This window comes from Takifugu flavidus, chromosome 19 (assembly GCF_003711565.1).
Source record: "Takifugu flavidus isolate HTHZ2018 chromosome 19, ASM371156v2, whole genome shotgun sequence".
NCBI lineage: Eukaryota > Metazoa > Chordata > Actinopteri > Tetraodontiformes > Tetraodontidae > Takifugu > Takifugu flavidus.
This window is the reverse complement of record NC_079538.1, coordinates 3,610,095-3,627,594: the sequence shown is the minus strand read 5'-3', so window position 1 is coordinate 3,627,594 and position 17,500 is coordinate 3,610,095. Positions and strand designations below refer to the sequence as shown.

The 17,500-nt window shown below is 52.0% G+C and overlaps 4 protein-coding genes and 1 long non-coding RNA gene across 6 annotated transcripts in view; 3 read left to right on the top strand and 2 right to left on the bottom strand.

Moving 5' to 3' along the window:
- The window catches only part of clec11a (C-type lectin domain containing 11A), a 1,979-nt gene extending 866 nt beyond the window's left edge, over positions 1 to 1,113 (top strand). Inside the window, exons 4-5 of the mRNA XM_057017333.1 lie at positions 322 to 405; positions 472 to 1,113. Of these exons, the coding sequence (XP_056873313.1) occupies positions 322 to 405; positions 472 to 884 (497 nt within the window). The 3' untranslated portion in view covers positions 885 to 1,113. The remainder of the gene's footprint in view (positions 1 to 321; positions 406 to 471) is intronic.
- LOC130516352 (uncharacterized) overlaps positions 1 to 17,500 on the top strand; it is a 235,224-nt gene that overhangs the window by 214,106 nt on the left and 3,618 nt on the right. The window lies entirely within an intron of this gene.
- On the bottom strand, positions 1,050 to 4,838 carry selenol (selenoprotein L). The gene is made up of 9 exons (XM_057017334.1): positions 4,681 to 4,838; positions 4,286 to 4,364; positions 4,147 to 4,200; positions 3,817 to 3,862; positions 2,872 to 2,999; positions 2,679 to 2,793; positions 2,466 to 2,588; positions 1,844 to 1,981; positions 1,050 to 1,685 (listed from the first exon to the last, which is right to left on the bottom strand). The coding sequence occupies exons 1-9, from the start codon at positions 4,772 to 4,774 to the stop codon at positions 1,566 to 1,568; spliced, it is 897 nt and encodes a 298-aa protein (XP_056873314.1). The 5' UTR covers positions 4,775 to 4,838; the 3' UTR covers positions 1,050 to 1,565.
- On the bottom strand, positions 5,451 to 14,694 carry ttc13 (tetratricopeptide repeat domain 13). Of its 2 annotated transcripts, none has more exons than XM_057017246.1 (23): positions 14,465 to 14,694; positions 13,651 to 13,742; positions 13,223 to 13,298; positions 13,078 to 13,148; positions 12,932 to 12,997; positions 12,224 to 12,316; positions 11,799 to 11,915; positions 11,617 to 11,727; positions 10,422 to 10,504; positions 10,164 to 10,305; positions 9,897 to 10,071; positions 9,644 to 9,800; positions 9,356 to 9,486; positions 9,155 to 9,287; positions 8,889 to 8,981; positions 8,679 to 8,762; positions 8,513 to 8,597; positions 8,280 to 8,389; positions 7,485 to 7,620; positions 6,838 to 6,917; positions 6,643 to 6,721; positions 6,443 to 6,522; positions 5,451 to 6,367 (listed from the first exon to the last, which is right to left on the bottom strand). In XM_057017246.1, the coding sequence occupies exons 1-23, from the start codon at positions 14,640 to 14,642 to the stop codon at positions 6,253 to 6,255; spliced, it is 2,487 nt and encodes an 828-aa protein (XP_056873226.1). In that variant the 5' UTR covers positions 14,643 to 14,694; the 3' UTR covers positions 5,451 to 6,252. The 2 variants fall into 2 exon arrangements, with proteins under 2 accessions (XP_056873226.1, XP_056873227.1); XM_057017247.1 differs by having other exon boundaries at positions 8,280 to 8,386.
- arv1 (ARV1 homolog, fatty acid homeostasis modulator) overlaps positions 15,216 to 17,500 on the top strand; it is a 2,937-nt gene continuing 652 nt past the window's right edge. Inside the window, 6 exon segments of the mRNA XM_057017355.1 lie at positions 15,216 to 15,380; positions 15,659 to 15,778; positions 15,887 to 16,040; positions 16,133 to 16,184; positions 16,186 to 16,340; positions 17,257 to 17,500. The exon segment at positions 17,257 to 17,500 is cut by the window's right edge and continues 652 nt beyond it. Of these exon segments, the coding sequence (XP_056873335.1) occupies positions 15,285 to 15,380; positions 15,659 to 15,778; positions 15,887 to 16,040; positions 16,133 to 16,184; positions 16,186 to 16,340; positions 17,257 to 17,384 (705 nt within the window). The 5' untranslated portion in view covers positions 15,216 to 15,284 and the 3' untranslated portion in view covers positions 17,385 to 17,500.

Here is a 17,500-nt window from a genome sequence, read left to right as displayed (position 1 = left end):
GCCGCCGTCCCAGTGGCGACAGCGCGGCACCGCTCGCTTGCCCAGATGTCTGAGCGGTTTCCTGCTGCTGGGAGACGGAAACATCCAATATGAGGAAAAAGGAAAAAGCCTCCTCTGTGCACCAAAAATATGTTGGATGAATAGACGCCAGTTGAACATTCTTCCGTGTAATATAGTAGGGACCTGACAAAGGAGGAAAGCCCCAGTTCTAGACAACGGGCAGAGGCTCCACACACTCCCACATAAAACACCATTCAATAAAACCACCGAAGGTCACCCGCGGGCGGCTGACGTCTCATTCCCTGCGTCCCAACACGGCAGCTAAAGTCCTGGAGCTGGAGGACAGCGTCCGCGAGGCGTTCCAGCACAGCAGGGACAACCGGAAGGAGACGGGACGGCTGGAAGGTGAGTTCCCCTGGTTCTGGCTGCTGGTTGAGGTTTGAGTGTTTGGAGAGTCTCTCCCCTCTTCAGGTTGCATGAAGGGACGGAGGATAGGCTACAAATGTTACCTGGTGTACAACAGCTACGAGCACTACGCTGGAGCGTCCAGGAAGTGCTCGGAGCGCGGCGGCCGCCTGGCGATGCCGCGCGGCCGCAAGGAGCAGGAGGCCCTGGCGGACTACGTCAGGTCCTTCTTCCACCCGGGGAACTGGCCCGTCTGGCTGGGCATCAACGACCTCCAGACCGAGGGCGCGTACCTGTACGACGACGGCACGCAGGTGTCCTACTTCCAGTGGCGCAAGCACTTCCTGTCCGGCCAACCGGACGGAGGCCGGCGGGAGAACTGCGTGGCCATGGCGTCGGACGACGGGGACTGGTGGGACCACTACTGCGACCGGGCCATGAACTACCTCTGCGAGTTCGACGACAGAGTGGCGCTCTAAAATCCGCTCCGGCTGCTTCTGTAGCATTAGCTTCCCGTTAGCATTAGGACGCCACGGTTGGCTCAACTTTAGACACAACTTTGACTTTTTTTACGCATAAATCTGAAGCTAGCGATGCGATTCTCAATATGCTGCCGGATCTCTCAGAAACAGCGCGTGACGATAGAGGTGTGATTTCTTTTAATGGTTCACAGACGTCACAGTTTCACAATAAAGGCTGAAAACTTTCCGTGCGAATCCAATTCATTCCATCCGGCTTATTTCCCCCTGGATCCTGAGATCAGACCTTTATGAGCTGAGTTAAATTCTGCCCATTCTGGACGCGGATCACAGGCGGATCGAGGCTCCGCCGGACCAGAACCTGTGAAACCCGTTAAAAGGGGAACCCGAACCACTCGTAATTCACTCTAAAACACGTAGAATTAAACATACAGCATTTAGCATTTAGCATTTTCAATCGGTGACAATATGATCAGAAAGAAAAAGGAAGAGGTTGAGGATTTTCCATCCGTGCGTTCCGAGCGTTAAAGGAAGCAGCGTCACCACGACGGGGGCGAGCAGCCGCTGTGTCACACCTGCGTCTCAGTCACGTCTCTTCGTGGCGTCACGAGAGCGAGACGTGACATCATAAATGTGAGTCAAAGCGTCCGTCTTCCTCGGTGGTGTCGGTAACGACCGCGATCAAACGCGCACGTCTGCCGCCTGCAGGACGTCCTGGACCGAGGGCCTGTCCAGCGGCGTCCGACAGCGGTGGCTGAACAGGACCGTCCCCGCCTCGTCCAGCAGGAAGTCTCCTCCCATCTGGAAAATAAGGACATTGTTGTCCAGAGGTTCCACCACCCACGGAGCCCTGGAGGAGCCGGCTCCTAACACGGGGACGTCCAACAGGAAGTGGTCCTACCTGGGACGTCCAACAGGAAGTGGTCCTACCTGGGACGTCCAACAGGAAGTGGTCCTACCTGGTAGATGTCCTCCAGCAGACGCGAGGGGACATCAGGGAAGCTCCGGCCCTCGGCCTCGTACTCGGAGTACTGCAGCAGGCAGTCGAACCTCAGCACGTCGGCGTAGGACGAGCCCAGCCCAAAGGTCCGGTAGATCTGCACCCAGCGCCATGTTTCAGGAAGGACCAGCGGCGTTCAACCACCAGAACCAGTGGCGTTTAACCACCGGAACCAGTGGCGTTTAACCACCGGAACCAGTGGCGTTTAACCACCAGGACCAGTGGCGTTTAACCACCGGAACCAGTGGCGTTCAACCACCAGAACCAGCGGCGTTTAACCACCGGAACCAGTGGCGTTTAACCACCGGAACCAGCGGCGTTTAACCACCGGAACCAGCGGCGTTCAACCACCAGGACCAGCGGCGTTTAACCACCGGAACCAGTGGCGTTTAACCACCAGAACCAGCGGCGTTCAACCACCAGGACCAGCGGCGTTTAACCACCGGAACCAGTGGCGTTTAACCACCAGGACCAGCGGCGTTTAACCACCAGAACCACACAGAAAACCCGGTTGTGCGGTGAGGAAAATATTATCAAAGGAGTCTGAGTGCGTTCTGATTGGAGGGAGACTGGATCCTGACCGTTCTCTGTGGGTCCAACACGATGTCGAAGGCACAGCCGGTCTGCTCCAGCCAGATCTGAGCTCCCTCAAGACTGCCGAAGGACACCACCAAGACCCGGAGCGACCGAGCCGCCAGCACAGCCTACGGAGATGCCAAAAAATGGGCGTTGGAGGTTAGAAACGGGTCGGCTTGGGGTCGAGATTCTGGGTCAGGGTCTGACCCAGAACTGACCTGACTGGCCTGCAGCTCGGCCACGTGGTCTCGTCACGGCAGTCACCCGAAGTGTCTGATGAGAACCAGCAGCAGCTTCTGCCCCTGGTCCAGGTAGTCCCCCAGAGTCGCCCTCCTGCACCCATAAAGCACAACGGTTCAACGACCCGTCTGGAACCGGAACCTGAGGTGACCCAAGTTCTCCTGGACTCACTTTCCAGTCCGCCCATCGCTGACCTGAGTCTCCGGGCTCAGGTGTCCAGCATTGCTCCCTCCTGAGGGCGGCTGGGCTGCTGCCTGCAGACGTCTGTCCACGTCCTCCAGGAAAGAGTCCCACTCAGTCTACACACACACACACACACACACACCACACACACGCACACGCGCGCACACACACACACACGCGCACACACACACGCACACGCACGCACACACACACGCACACACACACACACACACTCACACACACACGCACACACCATATGCACACACACACACACACACACACGCACACACATATATATATATATATAGTGGTGTTCTCCTCTCCTCTCCTCCCCTCCTCCCTTCCCTCTCCCCTCCCCTCCCCCCCTCTCTCCTCTCCCCTCCCCTCTCTCCTCCTCCCCTCTCTCCTCCTCCCCTCCTCCCTTCCCTCTCCTCCCCTCCTCTCCTCTCCTCCCTTCCCTCTCCCCTCCCCTCTCTCCTCCTCTCCTTCCCTCTCCCCTCCCCTCTCTCCTCCTCTCCTTCCCTCTCCCCTCCTCCCCTCTCTCCTCCTCCCCTCCCTCCCCTCCCCTCCCCTCCCCTCTCTCCTCCTCCCCTCCCCCCCTCTCTCCTCCTCCCCTCTCCTCCTCCCCTCCTCTCCCCTCCCCTCCTCCCCTCTCTCCTCCTCCTTTCCCTCTCCTCCTCCCCTCCCCTCCCTCCCTCCCCTCCTCCCCTCCTCCCCTCCCCTCTCTCCTCCTCTCCTCTCCTCTCTCCTCTCTCCTCCCCTCTCTCCTCCTCCCCTCCCCCCCTCTCTCCTCCTCCCCTCCTCCCCTCTCTCCTCCCTCCCCTCCTCCCCTCTCTCCTCTCTCCTCCTCTCCTCTCCTCTCTCCTCCCCTCTCCCCTCCCCCCCTCCCCCCCTCCCCCCCTCCTCCCTCTAGTCTAGATTTAAATCACCAACCTGGAGCTCCAGAAGTTCCTCTACCTGCTCCTTTACTGGTTCATGACTGAAAGACAAACAACTGGTGATGAGTGATTTTCTCTAAATAAGCAGAAACCTCTGAAATAGGAGCTTGGTCCTGTTATCAGGAAGGTTAACGAGTCTGGTTTAATTAGCATCATATACTTTTGTTGCAAATGCCCCTAGGTTACATTGTCCTGAGGACTTTATCTCGTAACTACTCGTAAAAGCACCTTCTGACGTGTGAATAAACCTGGTTCAAAGACCAAACCCTGAGGAACGCCACATCTGACGTTATCTCGGTGCATAAAACCTCTGATTCTCACTCACTGATAATACTTCTGCCAAACCGCTTCAGCTTCGCTCTTCTTTTTCACCCCCAGGCTGGTAAAATGTGAAATCATGGTTAGAAAGCAAACTACCACGGGACAATCTCAAAGAACTGATTTACAGGTGTGAAGCGCCTCACCTTTTGTAGAACTGTGCCCCCGCTGAGATCAGGCCCAGTAACGTGGTGATCTTGTGCGGGACGAAACCTTCCAGGGACTCTGTGCCAGAACAAAAGGACCTCAGTAGTGGACAAAGCTGATTTGGGTTAGAGGCAAAGAGCATGACAGGGATTATTCTGCATCACCTTGAGTCCCAACCACCGGTTACAAGTGTGTCATTATGAGTCACATGTCCACTTTGTATGAGAGCAAATTAATAAGAACAATAATAGAATTGACTTTAAAACCATAATTTATGCTGGATATTGTATTTGTTTCTGAATATATTCGAGCAGAAAGGAGCTAAATCAGAGTTTTTTTCTGCAAAGTGCGCCATGAAACGTGTAAAGTGTTGAAATGTGCTCTAATTTCTCACCTTGTGCTTCGCGCTTGGCGGCCCGGAGCAGCGCCCCGCTGAGGCCGAGCAGGAGCCCGAGGCTGCCGGACACCGTCTCCTCTGACGCGGCCATGAGCGCCGCTTTCTGCCGCGCGGGCGAGTAACGACGTCGTTAAATACACTACGATCACGTGGCTGTCACGTGGCCACCGAGCGCCCACGCGGCGGCTGTAGAAACCATTTAGCTTCACTTTAGCTTTTTAGCAGGATCCATTTCTGAATTTGTTTAACTATTTAAAGGTTCAGGTTCGTGAATTCCACACTGATTCAAATCATATTTCAAAATTTAATATATTTATTCGTTAAAACGTTGAATGCGAACTAATTGGAGAAAAGCTGCAGAAACTGATTTTATTGGAATATATCACTCTGCGTCTATTAAATAGTTAAGCTCAGGTATTTAAAATAAAAATTGGATATTTAATGCTAAACATGTGCCATTTGTGCAAAGTTTCTTAGCAAACCAGTGATATTAAAACAATACACTCAAGGAGTGTTTTAATTGACCGATTATTTTGACAATCCCAAGTTTGCAGCAGCTAATGAGGGTCCAAACGGTCTCCAACTGGAGAATTAAATGGTTGAATTTTAACAGGTTGATTTTTCCTACAACTAAATGCGGTTTTTCTTCAATTAATTTAAATGTGCGGAAGTTTCCCTCTTTTCTGTTCTATTATCAAGAATGTCAACGATAGTTTTGTTCTGTTGAGAGTTTATATTTTTTCATTTTGGATGAACAAATGAGCGACTTCTCCGGCTGTGGCTCACTTTGGTGAGCACCAATGTCCCCTTTAATCCTTTTATTTGCAACAATGAGAAAACAATCCAAGACTCCAAACATCCTCCAAGCAGCAAGACAACACATCGGAAGATTGCTCCACGTTTCTCAACTCATTCATCTCGGCTGCACACTTCATAAGTGCCTGGATTCTGGAAACTTTGCTAAAATTATTAACGGGAACCATAAAATCTGACAAAAGTGTTGGATTTCAGAGGTCATGTTGTTGGTCCGTGACAGGTTTGTGCTTTGGGTGTTCCAGCGTGACGCCGGGGGGAGGACGAGTAACTTCTGCAACCCAAACTGGGACGATGCTGGTCTGTTATCACCTGGAGGGGGGAACACTGGGAAAGGGACGCTTCTTTAACACTGAGGAAGTTTTGTTTCCTCTGGGTTTAAGTTCTAATACATTTTAACTGCATATGAATATTAAACCTGATGTCAAAGGGGTTTATAAAGGACTGTTGACCTATTCTATATGGTAGATGATGTTTTGATTAGGCTGATAGTCTAAGAAAGTAAATTAAGCACTGGCCTTGGAGCCGATACCACAGAAAACTTGTTGGGATTCTTTTTTTCTACCAAAACTCTTCAGCCAACAGTGAGTGGAAGAAACTCTGATTTGGCCTCTTGCGGTCCAAGCGAGCGGTACCAAGCGAGCAGTACCACCATCCCGCTGGAGGAGAGGCGGCTGCGTTTGGGTTGCAGAAGGAGGAAGGAGGCCGGCTCGGCTCGGCAGCGCCGCTGTTTGGGGCCTCTGCTGCCTGGACCCGTTAGGACTTCTTTGGACAGTGTGAGGATGAGTCTGTGTTGAGAACCTCGATCATGGTTCTGGTGGAGGGGAACGCCTCTGCTACCGATGGAAGACTTTGGTACCAGGATGGCAGACTGTCGAGGGACAACAAAGATTCAGTCTCTGCCAAAAAGTGGGAGAACGAACACAGCTGCACTCGGGCTTCACACCTTTTCAGGTTCATCCAGGATTTTGCCATTTTACTGAAGCCGTCAGGACTGGGCGTGGTCATGGCCTCGAAATCCACCAGCTGAAATGATTGCATTCAATCATCCACCATTTCAATAAAACGGACTGTTGGCTTTCTATAACGGGGGGGGGGGGCTGATTTAGGGACTCATGGTTCCAGAAAAACACGTGTCAAGTTTACCTTTCCTTTGGGGATCCGACCCATGACCTCCTTCCCACTGGCCATCACTGCGCCCATGACGACGGCGTAGGCCACCACACTGAGGACACATTAGATACGGGTTTACTGGCATAAACAGCCAACTAGTTATTACTGAGGGATCTCTCTTAGGTTGATAGTTAAAGGAAAACCCTGAACAGCAGATTGAGATCTTACCTGGACCCTCTGGATAGAGGCATGAGGTTACAGAAGTAATAAACCAAGGACAGGATGAGGTTGCACACGGCATCGGCATCCTGCAAGGACAGAAACCTCATCTTAAGGCTACTCAAGTACAGATAATTAACAAAAAAGGATCAATAATCGTAACAGAAAAACTGTAGCTTCCATCAACAACTTTCCCTTGAGCAGTTTGATTCCCAGCCAGGAGGCTCAGACAGGGGGTCAGGGTTAGGGTTAGGGGGTCAGGGTCAGGGGGTCAGGGTCAGGGTGTCAGGGGGTCAGGGGTTAGGGGGTCAGGGTTAGGGTTAGGGGGTCAGGGTCAGGGGGTTAGGTTAGGGTCAGGGTTAAAGGGTCAGGGGGTTAGGGTCAGGGTTAGGGGGTTAGGGTCAGGGGGTTGGGGTTAGAGTCAGGGTTAGGGGGTCAGGGTCAGGGGGTCAGGGTTAGGGTCAGGGTTAAAGGGTCAGGGGGTTAGGGTCAGGGTTAGGGGGTCAGGGTCAGGGGGTTAGGTTAGGGTTAGAGTCAGGGTCAGGGGGTTAGGTTAGGGTCAGGGTCAGGGTTAGGGGGTCAGGGTCAGGGGGTCAGGGTTAGTATAGTATTCCATGCTAACGAGAACGGGGGCCTTAGCCTCAGTGTGACCGTACCCCCAGTTCGGTGGACAGCATCAGCGCCTTCCCTTTAGCGGTGAGGTCTTTGTAAATGGACTCCACCTCTGACTGGTACTGCTGTGTCCGCTCCTCTGTCGTCTGGGTTTCAACTGAGAATAACATGTTTCCCACCCTGAAAATACAGAAACACGTGTGGGAAAACTGTATCCAAACTTGAATCTTACTATCGCTAGATCTCGCGGTCGATCGCCAAGGTACTATCGGGAGATCTCGTGACGATAAAAACACAGACGTCAGCCTATCATCCGTCCCCTCACTGATCTCCAGCCAGTCATGTGACATCTGAATTTTTGACACCTGTGTCACTGTGCAAACAACGGCTGTAAGTGCAGCAGAGCTAACAAGCTAGCGATAACCAGTGGGGAGCTGGACCGAGTCAGGAGAATAAAACGGATCCCTTTCATACAGGACTTTTTTAACGGTGACATTTTCAAAGTGCGTCTGCCTCCTCTGCCATCACGACACCAAAGAAGGGAAACGTGGAGCGGCATTTTGGACTGTTGATGGAAAATACGCCACTGAACACCAGCGAAGAGGGAGCTGAGGACCAGGAAGGAACTAAAGTCCCAGTAGTTCTCCACAATGGCCAAAACTGTACAGTTAATTATGTTGTGTTGAGCAACATCTGCAGTTACGCAACAGACATCAACATAATCGTAAGACTCCTCCATAGTTTTCTCAATAAATATAATCAGTAGCTCGTCTGCTGTAACAGTGTGAGCACCCCTGTCTCAAAAGGTATTTTGCTACAGCTGCCGTCTGCACTCATACCTGTCTCCTGTGATGGTGATGGTGAAGCCGTCATATTCTTTCCCAGGATCCTTCATGCTCGGCACTTTGGAATTGACGGTGAAACCATCCCTGGTTTTACTGTTGACCTGCTTCAGAGAACAGACACACCAAACTCAACAAGTGCCATCATGGGTTCGGGTTAGCTGCTGGACCTCCACCCACATCCATCTGTGTGGACATCCATCCCTCATCCATCAGTCGGTGGCTTTTACCTTCATTATAGGAAGCAGATCTTCCACTTTGTTCACATTTTCGAGAGCTTGACGGACTTCTAGGAGCCCTCTGGGATTGTACGCCCTAAAGGTGGAGAATGAAAACTTTCCAGTCCAGCAAAACCAGAGAAAATTGGCATTAATGTTCATATTTGGTCTAATTTACCCATGATACACCAGGATTCTGTCTTTGATGAAGTCGAGGATGCTGTCAAAGTAGGCTAAGTATCTAATATTTATGATCTGTCCTCTGGAGGAGAAAAGGTGAAGAGGAATCTCAACCGAAGGCTTATTTTGAAGTGAATCCATAAGATTTGTAATAAAACCCGGAAGGTGGGCTGTGACAGCGCTCCACGGCTGGGAAGCAGGTGGTCACCTGATTAGATTGATGTGATTGTTGAACCCTCGGCTGAGGCTTCGAGCAGGCATCTGATCCAACCACAGGACTGGCTGGTCTGGATCTGCGATCCTGAGCACAAGAGGCGGATGCACCCGTCAACAAAGGAAGCCTTTTATTCTGTGCAGCCAGTTTAGGGGTATAAACCACTTCTGGACCTCTGCCCTCTTTATCTTTGCCCCGTAGGGCTTTATGGCCCTGAGATACGGATGGCGACGGGCCGACCGCTCGTAAAGACGCCTCACCTCCTCCACTTGACGGCTATATCGAACATGTCCCTCCACTGCATCTGCCTGGTCTTGCCGTTAACTCGGACTTTGGAGTTGCTCCAGGTGCGATGCATCGCCTGCATCACCTCCACGGTGGCTAAACCCATAGCTGAAGAAAAGAAGACATTCTGAGTGCCCCCATTACAGAACAAACAGGAGCGGCGTTCCTCAGGGTACCTCTGTGTATTCTTGCGTTAGGTAAGAACCCAGGAGTGTCGTACTGCATTAGCGCCCCCAAGTGGTCGGCTGTGCAAATCAGCTTCTGAACTTCACTGCTGTAGCTGTCGAAGTTCTGCGGCAGGACGTCCCTGAGAACCACACAGGAATAAAGGAGTCAGACCCGGCACCAGGAAACGGGGGTGAATGAGCTTTGCTGCTACATTAAAAGCTTCATTTTCAGCTAAAACTGAACATGCTTGTTGGATCTAAGAGGGACGGACAGCCAACAGAACCACTCTAACCTACTTGATATGTGGCTGGAGTCCAGGCTGTTCTTCATAGTCCTCTATTAGAAAAGGCAGGTTCTTGGCCCAGTGGTTCTTAAAGTTCCCAGGTAGGTCCTGGTCCACATTGTACTCTGCTACTGGGACGTCGAGGTGCGAGTGCAGGTAGCGCGAGTACTCTGGTCGGAAAATGAGCCAAGGGAGCTGTTAGAGAAGGCTGGAAGCTGTGGAATTCTGGTGAGATGTTCTGGGGTGCAGATGCAGAAAGACCACACCTCTCAGATATTTGACTTTGAGGTATTCGGAGCTGGCCTTCTGTCCCAGCAGGGGCGCGTTGAGCATGACTTTAGTTTGAGCTTTGATGCCCTCGTAGAACTGCCCCATGGCCACGTGACTTAACCCCTTCATGTACTGACACACCTCATTGTACGGCTCCAACTGGAGGCACCTCTGGAGCAGGCGTGTGAAGAGAGGCAGGTCAAAGACATGCAAATGTGGCCTCACGGTGGCTCGCGTCAGCTGGGAAATATGACGACCTGCACCTTGAAGTTGCCTATGGCCTCCTGCAGGGAGCCGTGGTGGTAGAGCATCATCCCTCGCAGTTGGAGTGACTGGATGTGGTTCTGATCCAGCAGGAGGGCCTTCTGGAAGCTCTCCATTGCCGACTCAAAGTCACCCAGCTCTCTGAAGAGCCAAAAGGACAAAAGTGCACGTATTAGTTGGTGAACAGGAAGGTGCCGTTCTCCATTCTTTACATTATTTAGCTCTTCTCTCTGCCAGACGGTGAAGAATCGATGTACCTGTAGGCCTGCCCGAGGCTTTTATAGGCATCTATGAAGTCTGACTTCAACTTCAAGGCCTCTCTAAAAGTTTCAATGGCTTCCTAATAGAGGAAACACACGTCAGATTACTAGAACAGGGTTAGCGTTAACAACAGGCGTTCGTTGACTTTTGAAAAACCTTTAAAGTCAAAAGCTTGCTGCACTGGGCTTTGTTCTGCACATTACATGTATAGAATTGGTGCCTACACACATATCAAAGCTTAACCTGAGTAGAAGGTTAAGTGTGCATAAACCTGACAAGAGCCTGATTGACTGACTAGAACTAATAAAAGGAGGAACCTGCAGGCTAAACACACAATAGACACAACAGACACACTCAGAGCTTCCCAACAACTGAGAAATCACCGATTGCGCAACACTGAATCGGGAAAGACCAGATTACTGATTATTGCTCGTAAACCCAGAGCAAAAACTTCCATATTTTCGCGACCATAAGGCGCACTTAAAAGCCTTACATTTTCTCCCAAATGGACGGGGCACCTTCTGTGTGCGCTGAGTTCCAAAATCTGGAAATGCTTTTCGACTTTCGCAAAAGTCAATTCGGATTCATTTCGTTCCCTTCGGATACAGAAGACGACGTACGCGAGTGCATTGCTAATACACGCTAGCAGGCATGTTGTAAGCTAGCGTGCTGGTATGTTGTCCCATGGCCTCACCCGTAACTGTGACTGTGGGCCTTATGGTCGCGAAAATAGGGATTTCTTATCATTAACATAATTGAAAATAAGTAACAGAACCACTTTCTAACAGATATTCCCTCTTGTTGCTTTTTACAGTGCACAGCCTGAGAGAAACGGAACCGCTGGTGTCACTGTACTGAAACTACGTGCACGAGGCTGCAGAGGAAGGAAACAAGCGTGAGCATCAATACGTTTTCACTGTGTTTATAGGTGGTCGGGAAATGAATCAGCACTTTAACGCACACACACGGTCAATAGCTGGTTAAGAGCTTGAAAACAGACGGTACCAGTACAACCTGCTGTGTCAGCGTCAGCCTGATTTACACGTGTTCATGAGTGACAGCACGCCAGCCAGAGGCAGGGTGATGCTACAAGAAAAGGAATGTATGTGGTTCCCGTTTCCACTAGGAAGCATCTAAATGAGCAGCTCAAGTTTGGTTGCAGCGCACTAATGACCCTGACAGCACCGGTACCTTGAGCAGGCCTCGGTGAAAGAAGGTCAGGCCTTTGTACAGCATAGCGATCGGCTGGTTCTTCTTCAGCTCCAACGACTGCTGGAAGTCTTCCATCGCGGCCACGTAGTCCTGCCAGGATGACAAAGCTCAGACCGCGGCGCCCAACTGCTGAGAAGGGCAACGGTTGAGGAGCGTCAGACCTCTGAGATGAAGAGCAGCGTCCCTCGGTGCCGGTAGAGGCGGGCCGACGGCTGCAGCTGCACGGCTCTGCTCAGGTCTGCCAGGGCCTCGCTGATGCGCCCCAGAGGAGACAGGATCTGCCGGAGCAAAGAGCCGTCCAGACATTAGCTCCCTCTCAACCCAGGGTTTAACGTCAGAGGGACAGGGCCTGCACCAGCTGGGAACTGGTCAGACAGGTTGGGAAGCATTTCAAAGTCGACAGTGTCAATCAGAGGAGACAATGGAAGAATTTACGCGTCTTTTTTCACACTTTGGACAACTGGTCCTTTTAACTTGCCACTGGATAACCAGGGAGCACTCTGCTATCAATGAACCCAAAAGCTTCCATGTGTATGCGTATATGTAGGCGTGACCGTCCTGCCCGGCGCCCAGGGTGGGGCCCCACCTCGGCTCTCTGCTCATACACTTCAGGCCAGTTTGGCTCCAGGGTGATGACTCTGTTGAGCTCGTACAGAGCCAAGTCAGCGTTCTTTATGTCCTGTGCACAAAGAGAAGGCTTTAGGAGGAGCTGACACTGGCCCCGGTGACGCTTGGCCCCGGTGGCCCCCGTAGCCCCGGTGGCCCCCGTAGCCCCGGTGGCCCCTGAGGCCCCGGTGGCCCCTGAGGCTCCGTGGCCCCGGTGACGCTTGGCCCCGGTGGCCCCTGAGGCCCCGGTGGCTCCTGAGGCTCCCGTAGCCCCTGTGGCCCCGGTGGCCCCTGAGGCCCCGGTGGCCCCCGTAGCCCCGGTGGCCCCCATAGCCCCGGTGGCCCCTGAGGCTCCTGTGGCCCCTGAGGCTCCTGTGGCCCCTGAGGCTCCCGTGGCCCCTGAGGCCCCTGAGGCTCCTGTGGCCCCTGAGGCTCCTGTGGCCCCTGAGGCTCCCGTGGCCCCGGTGACCCCCGGTGGCCCCTGAGGCCCCGGTGGCCCCTGAGGCTCCCGTGGCCCCGGTGGCCCCCGTAGCCCCTGGTGCCATCAGCATGTGCACATCCCAGAGACTGAAATTTGAATCAAAGCAGCGGCACTTGCCACACAAAGGTGTGTTATGGTGATAACCTGCACCGCCTTTGCATTTAAATTTGCATGGTTTGACCGAGGTTGTATTATGGGATGGCTGACCTGCAGGCTTTTCTTCCCATAAGCGATCCCTCGCCCATAGATGGCGCTGACCAGCTCCGGGTCGCCCTGCAGCACAGACACAGACCTTCAGGAACACGATCAGGGCAAATAAAATCACGTTCACGGGGTAAATATCAAATTCTCACCTGTAATAGGAGCGAGAAGTGTTTGACGGCTTCATCGTAAAGACCATTGCCTATCAGAACATAACCTATAGCTGGAACGCAAACAGAACGTGAGCATCTCGCCACTGTAGCCGAGGTTTGGACTTCAAATAAAGGGCCAACTCACCAAGTTCTTCATTTATGTTTTGGTTGTCAACAGGAAAGGGGATTTTTTTCTGCTCTATGAACAGCTTGGCTTGGTTCTGTGGGGAGGGAAAATGGACAGACAGCAAAATCCCGTGTGAATGGAAGGCTTCAAAATGGAGAAGAAGAAGAAGAGGAAGAGGAAGAAGAGGAAGAAGAAGAAAGACACGCGCCACTGTCAGATGACTAAAACTATCTCGTTTTGTTCTCAGATTCAAGCACATCAAGGTTGTGCCACCAGTTTGATTTATAGTATCGTAATAGTTTATAATTATCGTGATTAATAATCCATAAAGTTCATCAAATTGACAGTTTTCTGCTCCGATTCTTTTTTCTTGCATGTCTTCAAAGGATGGTTTCTGAAGCTAGAGGTCGTCCTGCGGGCTGGTGTGATCAGGGTGGTGGCCTCACCAGGATCTTCTCAGCGTTGAGGGCGAAGGTCGACTCACAGGACGGGTCCCCCCCCTCCTCACAGTCGGGCTCCAGCTGCAGCACCGACGACTCTGGAACGCAGAAAACAGCTCTAAATGCATTTTAGCTCCCGTCTGGCCAAAATAAACCGAAAAGGCAACTTGTCAGTTTGTGGATTAAAGTATTTAAAAGAAAGCTTCTGCATTTCTTCACTGCGAGATTAATCCCGTTAAAACGGCAACAGGGCCTCGAACGTCTTTAAGGACCAACATTTAATCCACATTTAACCCACATTTCTTTATTCACAACGCTGCCATTGGACCGATGAAGGTTATTTTTTAAACTTCGACACGATGGCAGCTTTGATTGACACCGGAAACGGTGGGTTGGAGCCGGTACCGAGGTCATGGTCACCCGTTAAAGGGAAACTAGAACCGAAAAACCACCAACATCAGCTGGTCACGTGTGAGATAAGCACACGCACACGCACGGTGTGCACAGCGACGGATAGACACCATAGACCTTCAGATGTGCGACATGTTAGTGACAAACACTCCTGAGGAATCTCCGAGCTTTCTCTCCTGTTCGGTTCCGGAGTCTCGCAACACGTCGACCAAGCGCTTCTCTCACACCCAGGTTCGCCTCCAGGGCGGCGACAGCAGCTTATCTGCCCCGGCCCCCGCCCCCGCCTAACCCCGACCCTAACCCCGACCCTAACCCTAACCCCGACCCTTCCTACTACCCCCTCATCTTTAGCTCTCGGCGGGAACGCGACCGGGAAGACGGGGCAAAGCAACAGCAAGAGCAGAGTTACCGCAGTCGGCCGCGTACTCGTCCCAGTCGGACAGGGAGCCGCAGCCCGGCCGGCTGAGCTCGCTGTCGAACAGGGTCAGGGAGGAGGCCTCGGAGGAGGAGGTGGCCCGGCACAGGCAGAGCAGGGCGAGGACCCCCGCCACCACGGCCCGGCTGCCAGGGGCCATGTTGCGCTGCATGCGTGACGCGGGAGAGCGGAAGCGTCTGCAGGCTCACGCGCGATTCTCCAAACGACCAATGGGACGCGAGCATGTGGAGAAACACCCAGAACTGCATTTCCCGACCTGCCCCGCGGCTGCTCATCCGGTTTATCCGGCGAGCGAGACGCTGCTGTTTTCAGTTTGACTTTTCAAAATAACAGCCTGATACATGTGACGTCAGTTGGCGTTTTCCAAAAAATGAGAGAATTATTTTAGGGATTTTATGTTGGAAATCGGTATAAATTCCCTGTCATTATTTTTATTCTAAATAAGAATATTATTTTCGTTTATCTGTGTTGTACACCTTAATGTATATCAGTCGATTATTGTTTTTGCATTTCCGTAAAAAAATGATTTACGCAGTATATGTTTATATTTCTTCTTTTTTTCCTCTGTCTCTCTGCCGCATGTCTTACTCATCTGAAGCAGTTAAAGTGGCGCTTGTAACAAATGCCATTTAACTACATTTACTTTCAGATAATTACAAAACACAGTTTTATTTTAAATGGTTGATAAATACTCGGGTTAGAGGGTGGAAATGTGGGCTTTTGTTTTGAAAGGTCTCACTTCCGCTGTGTTGCTCTCACATTAGCCGCTGGTCGAAGTGTTTGACAGACAAGAATGGAAGAAGATCACTTTAGATGTGTTGAGTGCAGCCACGAATCGCCGGAGTTGTACAGGGATTACAGGAACGGCATCCTGAAGATAACCATATGTGTGCGTTGTCATTTAACTTCTTAATTTAAGTTGCTGGTGTTCGTGATGCTAGCTAACATGCTAGGTCGCTACTACTGATCGGGTAAAATAAGGCAACGGAGTTGAATTCTCCATCATCCATTCATTTGAGATCGTAATAACAACACAACTCAGTTATTTCCTTCACTTTTGTGACATATTAGTATGTTTGACCGCCCCTGCCCCTTTACAGCTACATACTTATTAAAAGTAGTGCGATGTGATGAATAAAGTCCATCTTAATCTTAATGTGCTCACAGGATTCATGTAAGAAGCCGGTGGACAAATACATCGAATATGACCTCGTCATCATCTTGATTGATGCCATTCTCTGCAAGACCCAAGCGTTTCGCCATATTTTATTCAACACAAGCCTGAATGTAAGTGGCACCGGTTTATATCAAGGGTGTTTTCTTGAATCTGCCCCCCCTTCTGCATCTGTTCTGCATCTGTTCTGCATCTGTTCTGGACTCGTGCCCCTCGAGCAGATCCACTGGAAGCTGTGCGTGTTCTGCCTGCTGTGTGAGGCCTACCTCAGGTGGTCCGTGCTCCATGGCTCTGAGCAGAATCCTGACCCGGCGGACCTCATCCGGTACACCAAGGAGTGGGAGTTCTACCAGATGTTTGGTCTGGCTGCCCTGGGTAGGCCGACCTCATCGCTCACACGTATCCAAGCTGCCGCGCAGCATCGATGGAACTCCCTCTGAGAATGTTGCTTTCTGCCGCTCCTCTAGAGCTGTCGGCGTTCTGCTCGGGCTTGCTGCTCTTCCTCTGGGCAGCGGTGGGGTCTGGAGGTCCGAGCCCTCCTCAGAGCTCTGCTGCTCTCAGGCTACGGGAAAGTCCTGCTCATCCCTGCCGTCATCTGGGAGCACGATTACTCGCCGCTGTGCCTGGGCTTCATCAAGCTGTTTGTTCTAACCTCAAACTCACAGGCTATCAGAGGTACGCGCACAGACACTCCTCCACTCACCCCAAAAATGTCTGGAAACAATCTTTTTATGGAAAAAATGATTTTAAAGGCAAGTTTTCTTGCTCTGTCTAACTTATTTCAATGGCAACAGCCGTTGAAACGTGTTCCTGCTGGGTTTAGCAGCTAGCCTGCTGGGTTTAGCAGCTAGCCTGCTGGGTATAGCAGCTAGCCTGCTGGGTTTAGCAGCTAGCCTGTTGGGTTTAGCAGCTAGCCTGCTGGGTTTAGCAGCTAGCCTGCTGGGTTTAGCAGCTAGCCTGTTGGGTTTAGCAGCTAGCTGCTGGGTTAGCAGCTAGCCTGCTGGGTTATAGCAGCTAGCCTGCGGGTTTAGCAGCTAGCCTGCTGGTATAGCACTAGCCTGCTGGGTTAGCAGCTAGCCTGTTGGTTTAGCAGCTAGCCTGCTGGTATAGCAGCTAGCCTGCTGGGTTTAGCAGCTAGCCTGCTGGGTTTAGCAGCTAGCCTGCTGGGTTAGCAGCTAGCCTGTTGGGTTTAGCAGCTAGCCTGTTGGGTTTAGCAGCTAGCCTGTTGGGTTAGCAGCTAGCCTGTTGGTTTAGCAGCTAGCCTGCTGGGTTTAGCAGCTAGCCTGCCGGGTTTAGCAGCTAGCCTGCCGGTTTAGCAGCTAGCCTGCCGGTTTAGCAGCTAGCCTGTTGGGTTTAGCAGCTAGCCTGCCGTGTTTAGCAGCTAGCCTGCTGGGTTTAGCAGCTAGCCTGCTGGGTTTAGCAGCTAGCCTGTTGGGTTTAGCAGCTAGCCTGCTGGGTTTAGCAGCTAGCCTGCTGGCTCAGAGAGGCGGCTGCTATCGAGTCACTTCAACAGGCCTCACTTTTAGTTGACATTTTTCCAGGTTTTTATTCCAATCCAAGTGCACTCACACATCCTCCCCTCTGTCCGCAGTGGTTCTGAACAGCAGCAGGCGCCTGTCCTTGCTCGCCGTGTGTGTCGGCGTGCTGTCGGAGGCCTGCGTCTCTCACGCTGCGAGGAGGCTCCCGTGGAGCGTCCAGGATGTGTGGACTCTTGCTTGAACGCCAGCGTAGACGAACGCTGCTCATTCTCAGGGACGGCCTCGTTCTAGCGAGGACAATAATGACCTGAGGGCTGCTCTGATGGACCAGACACCACCGCGGGGGGTAGTTCAGAG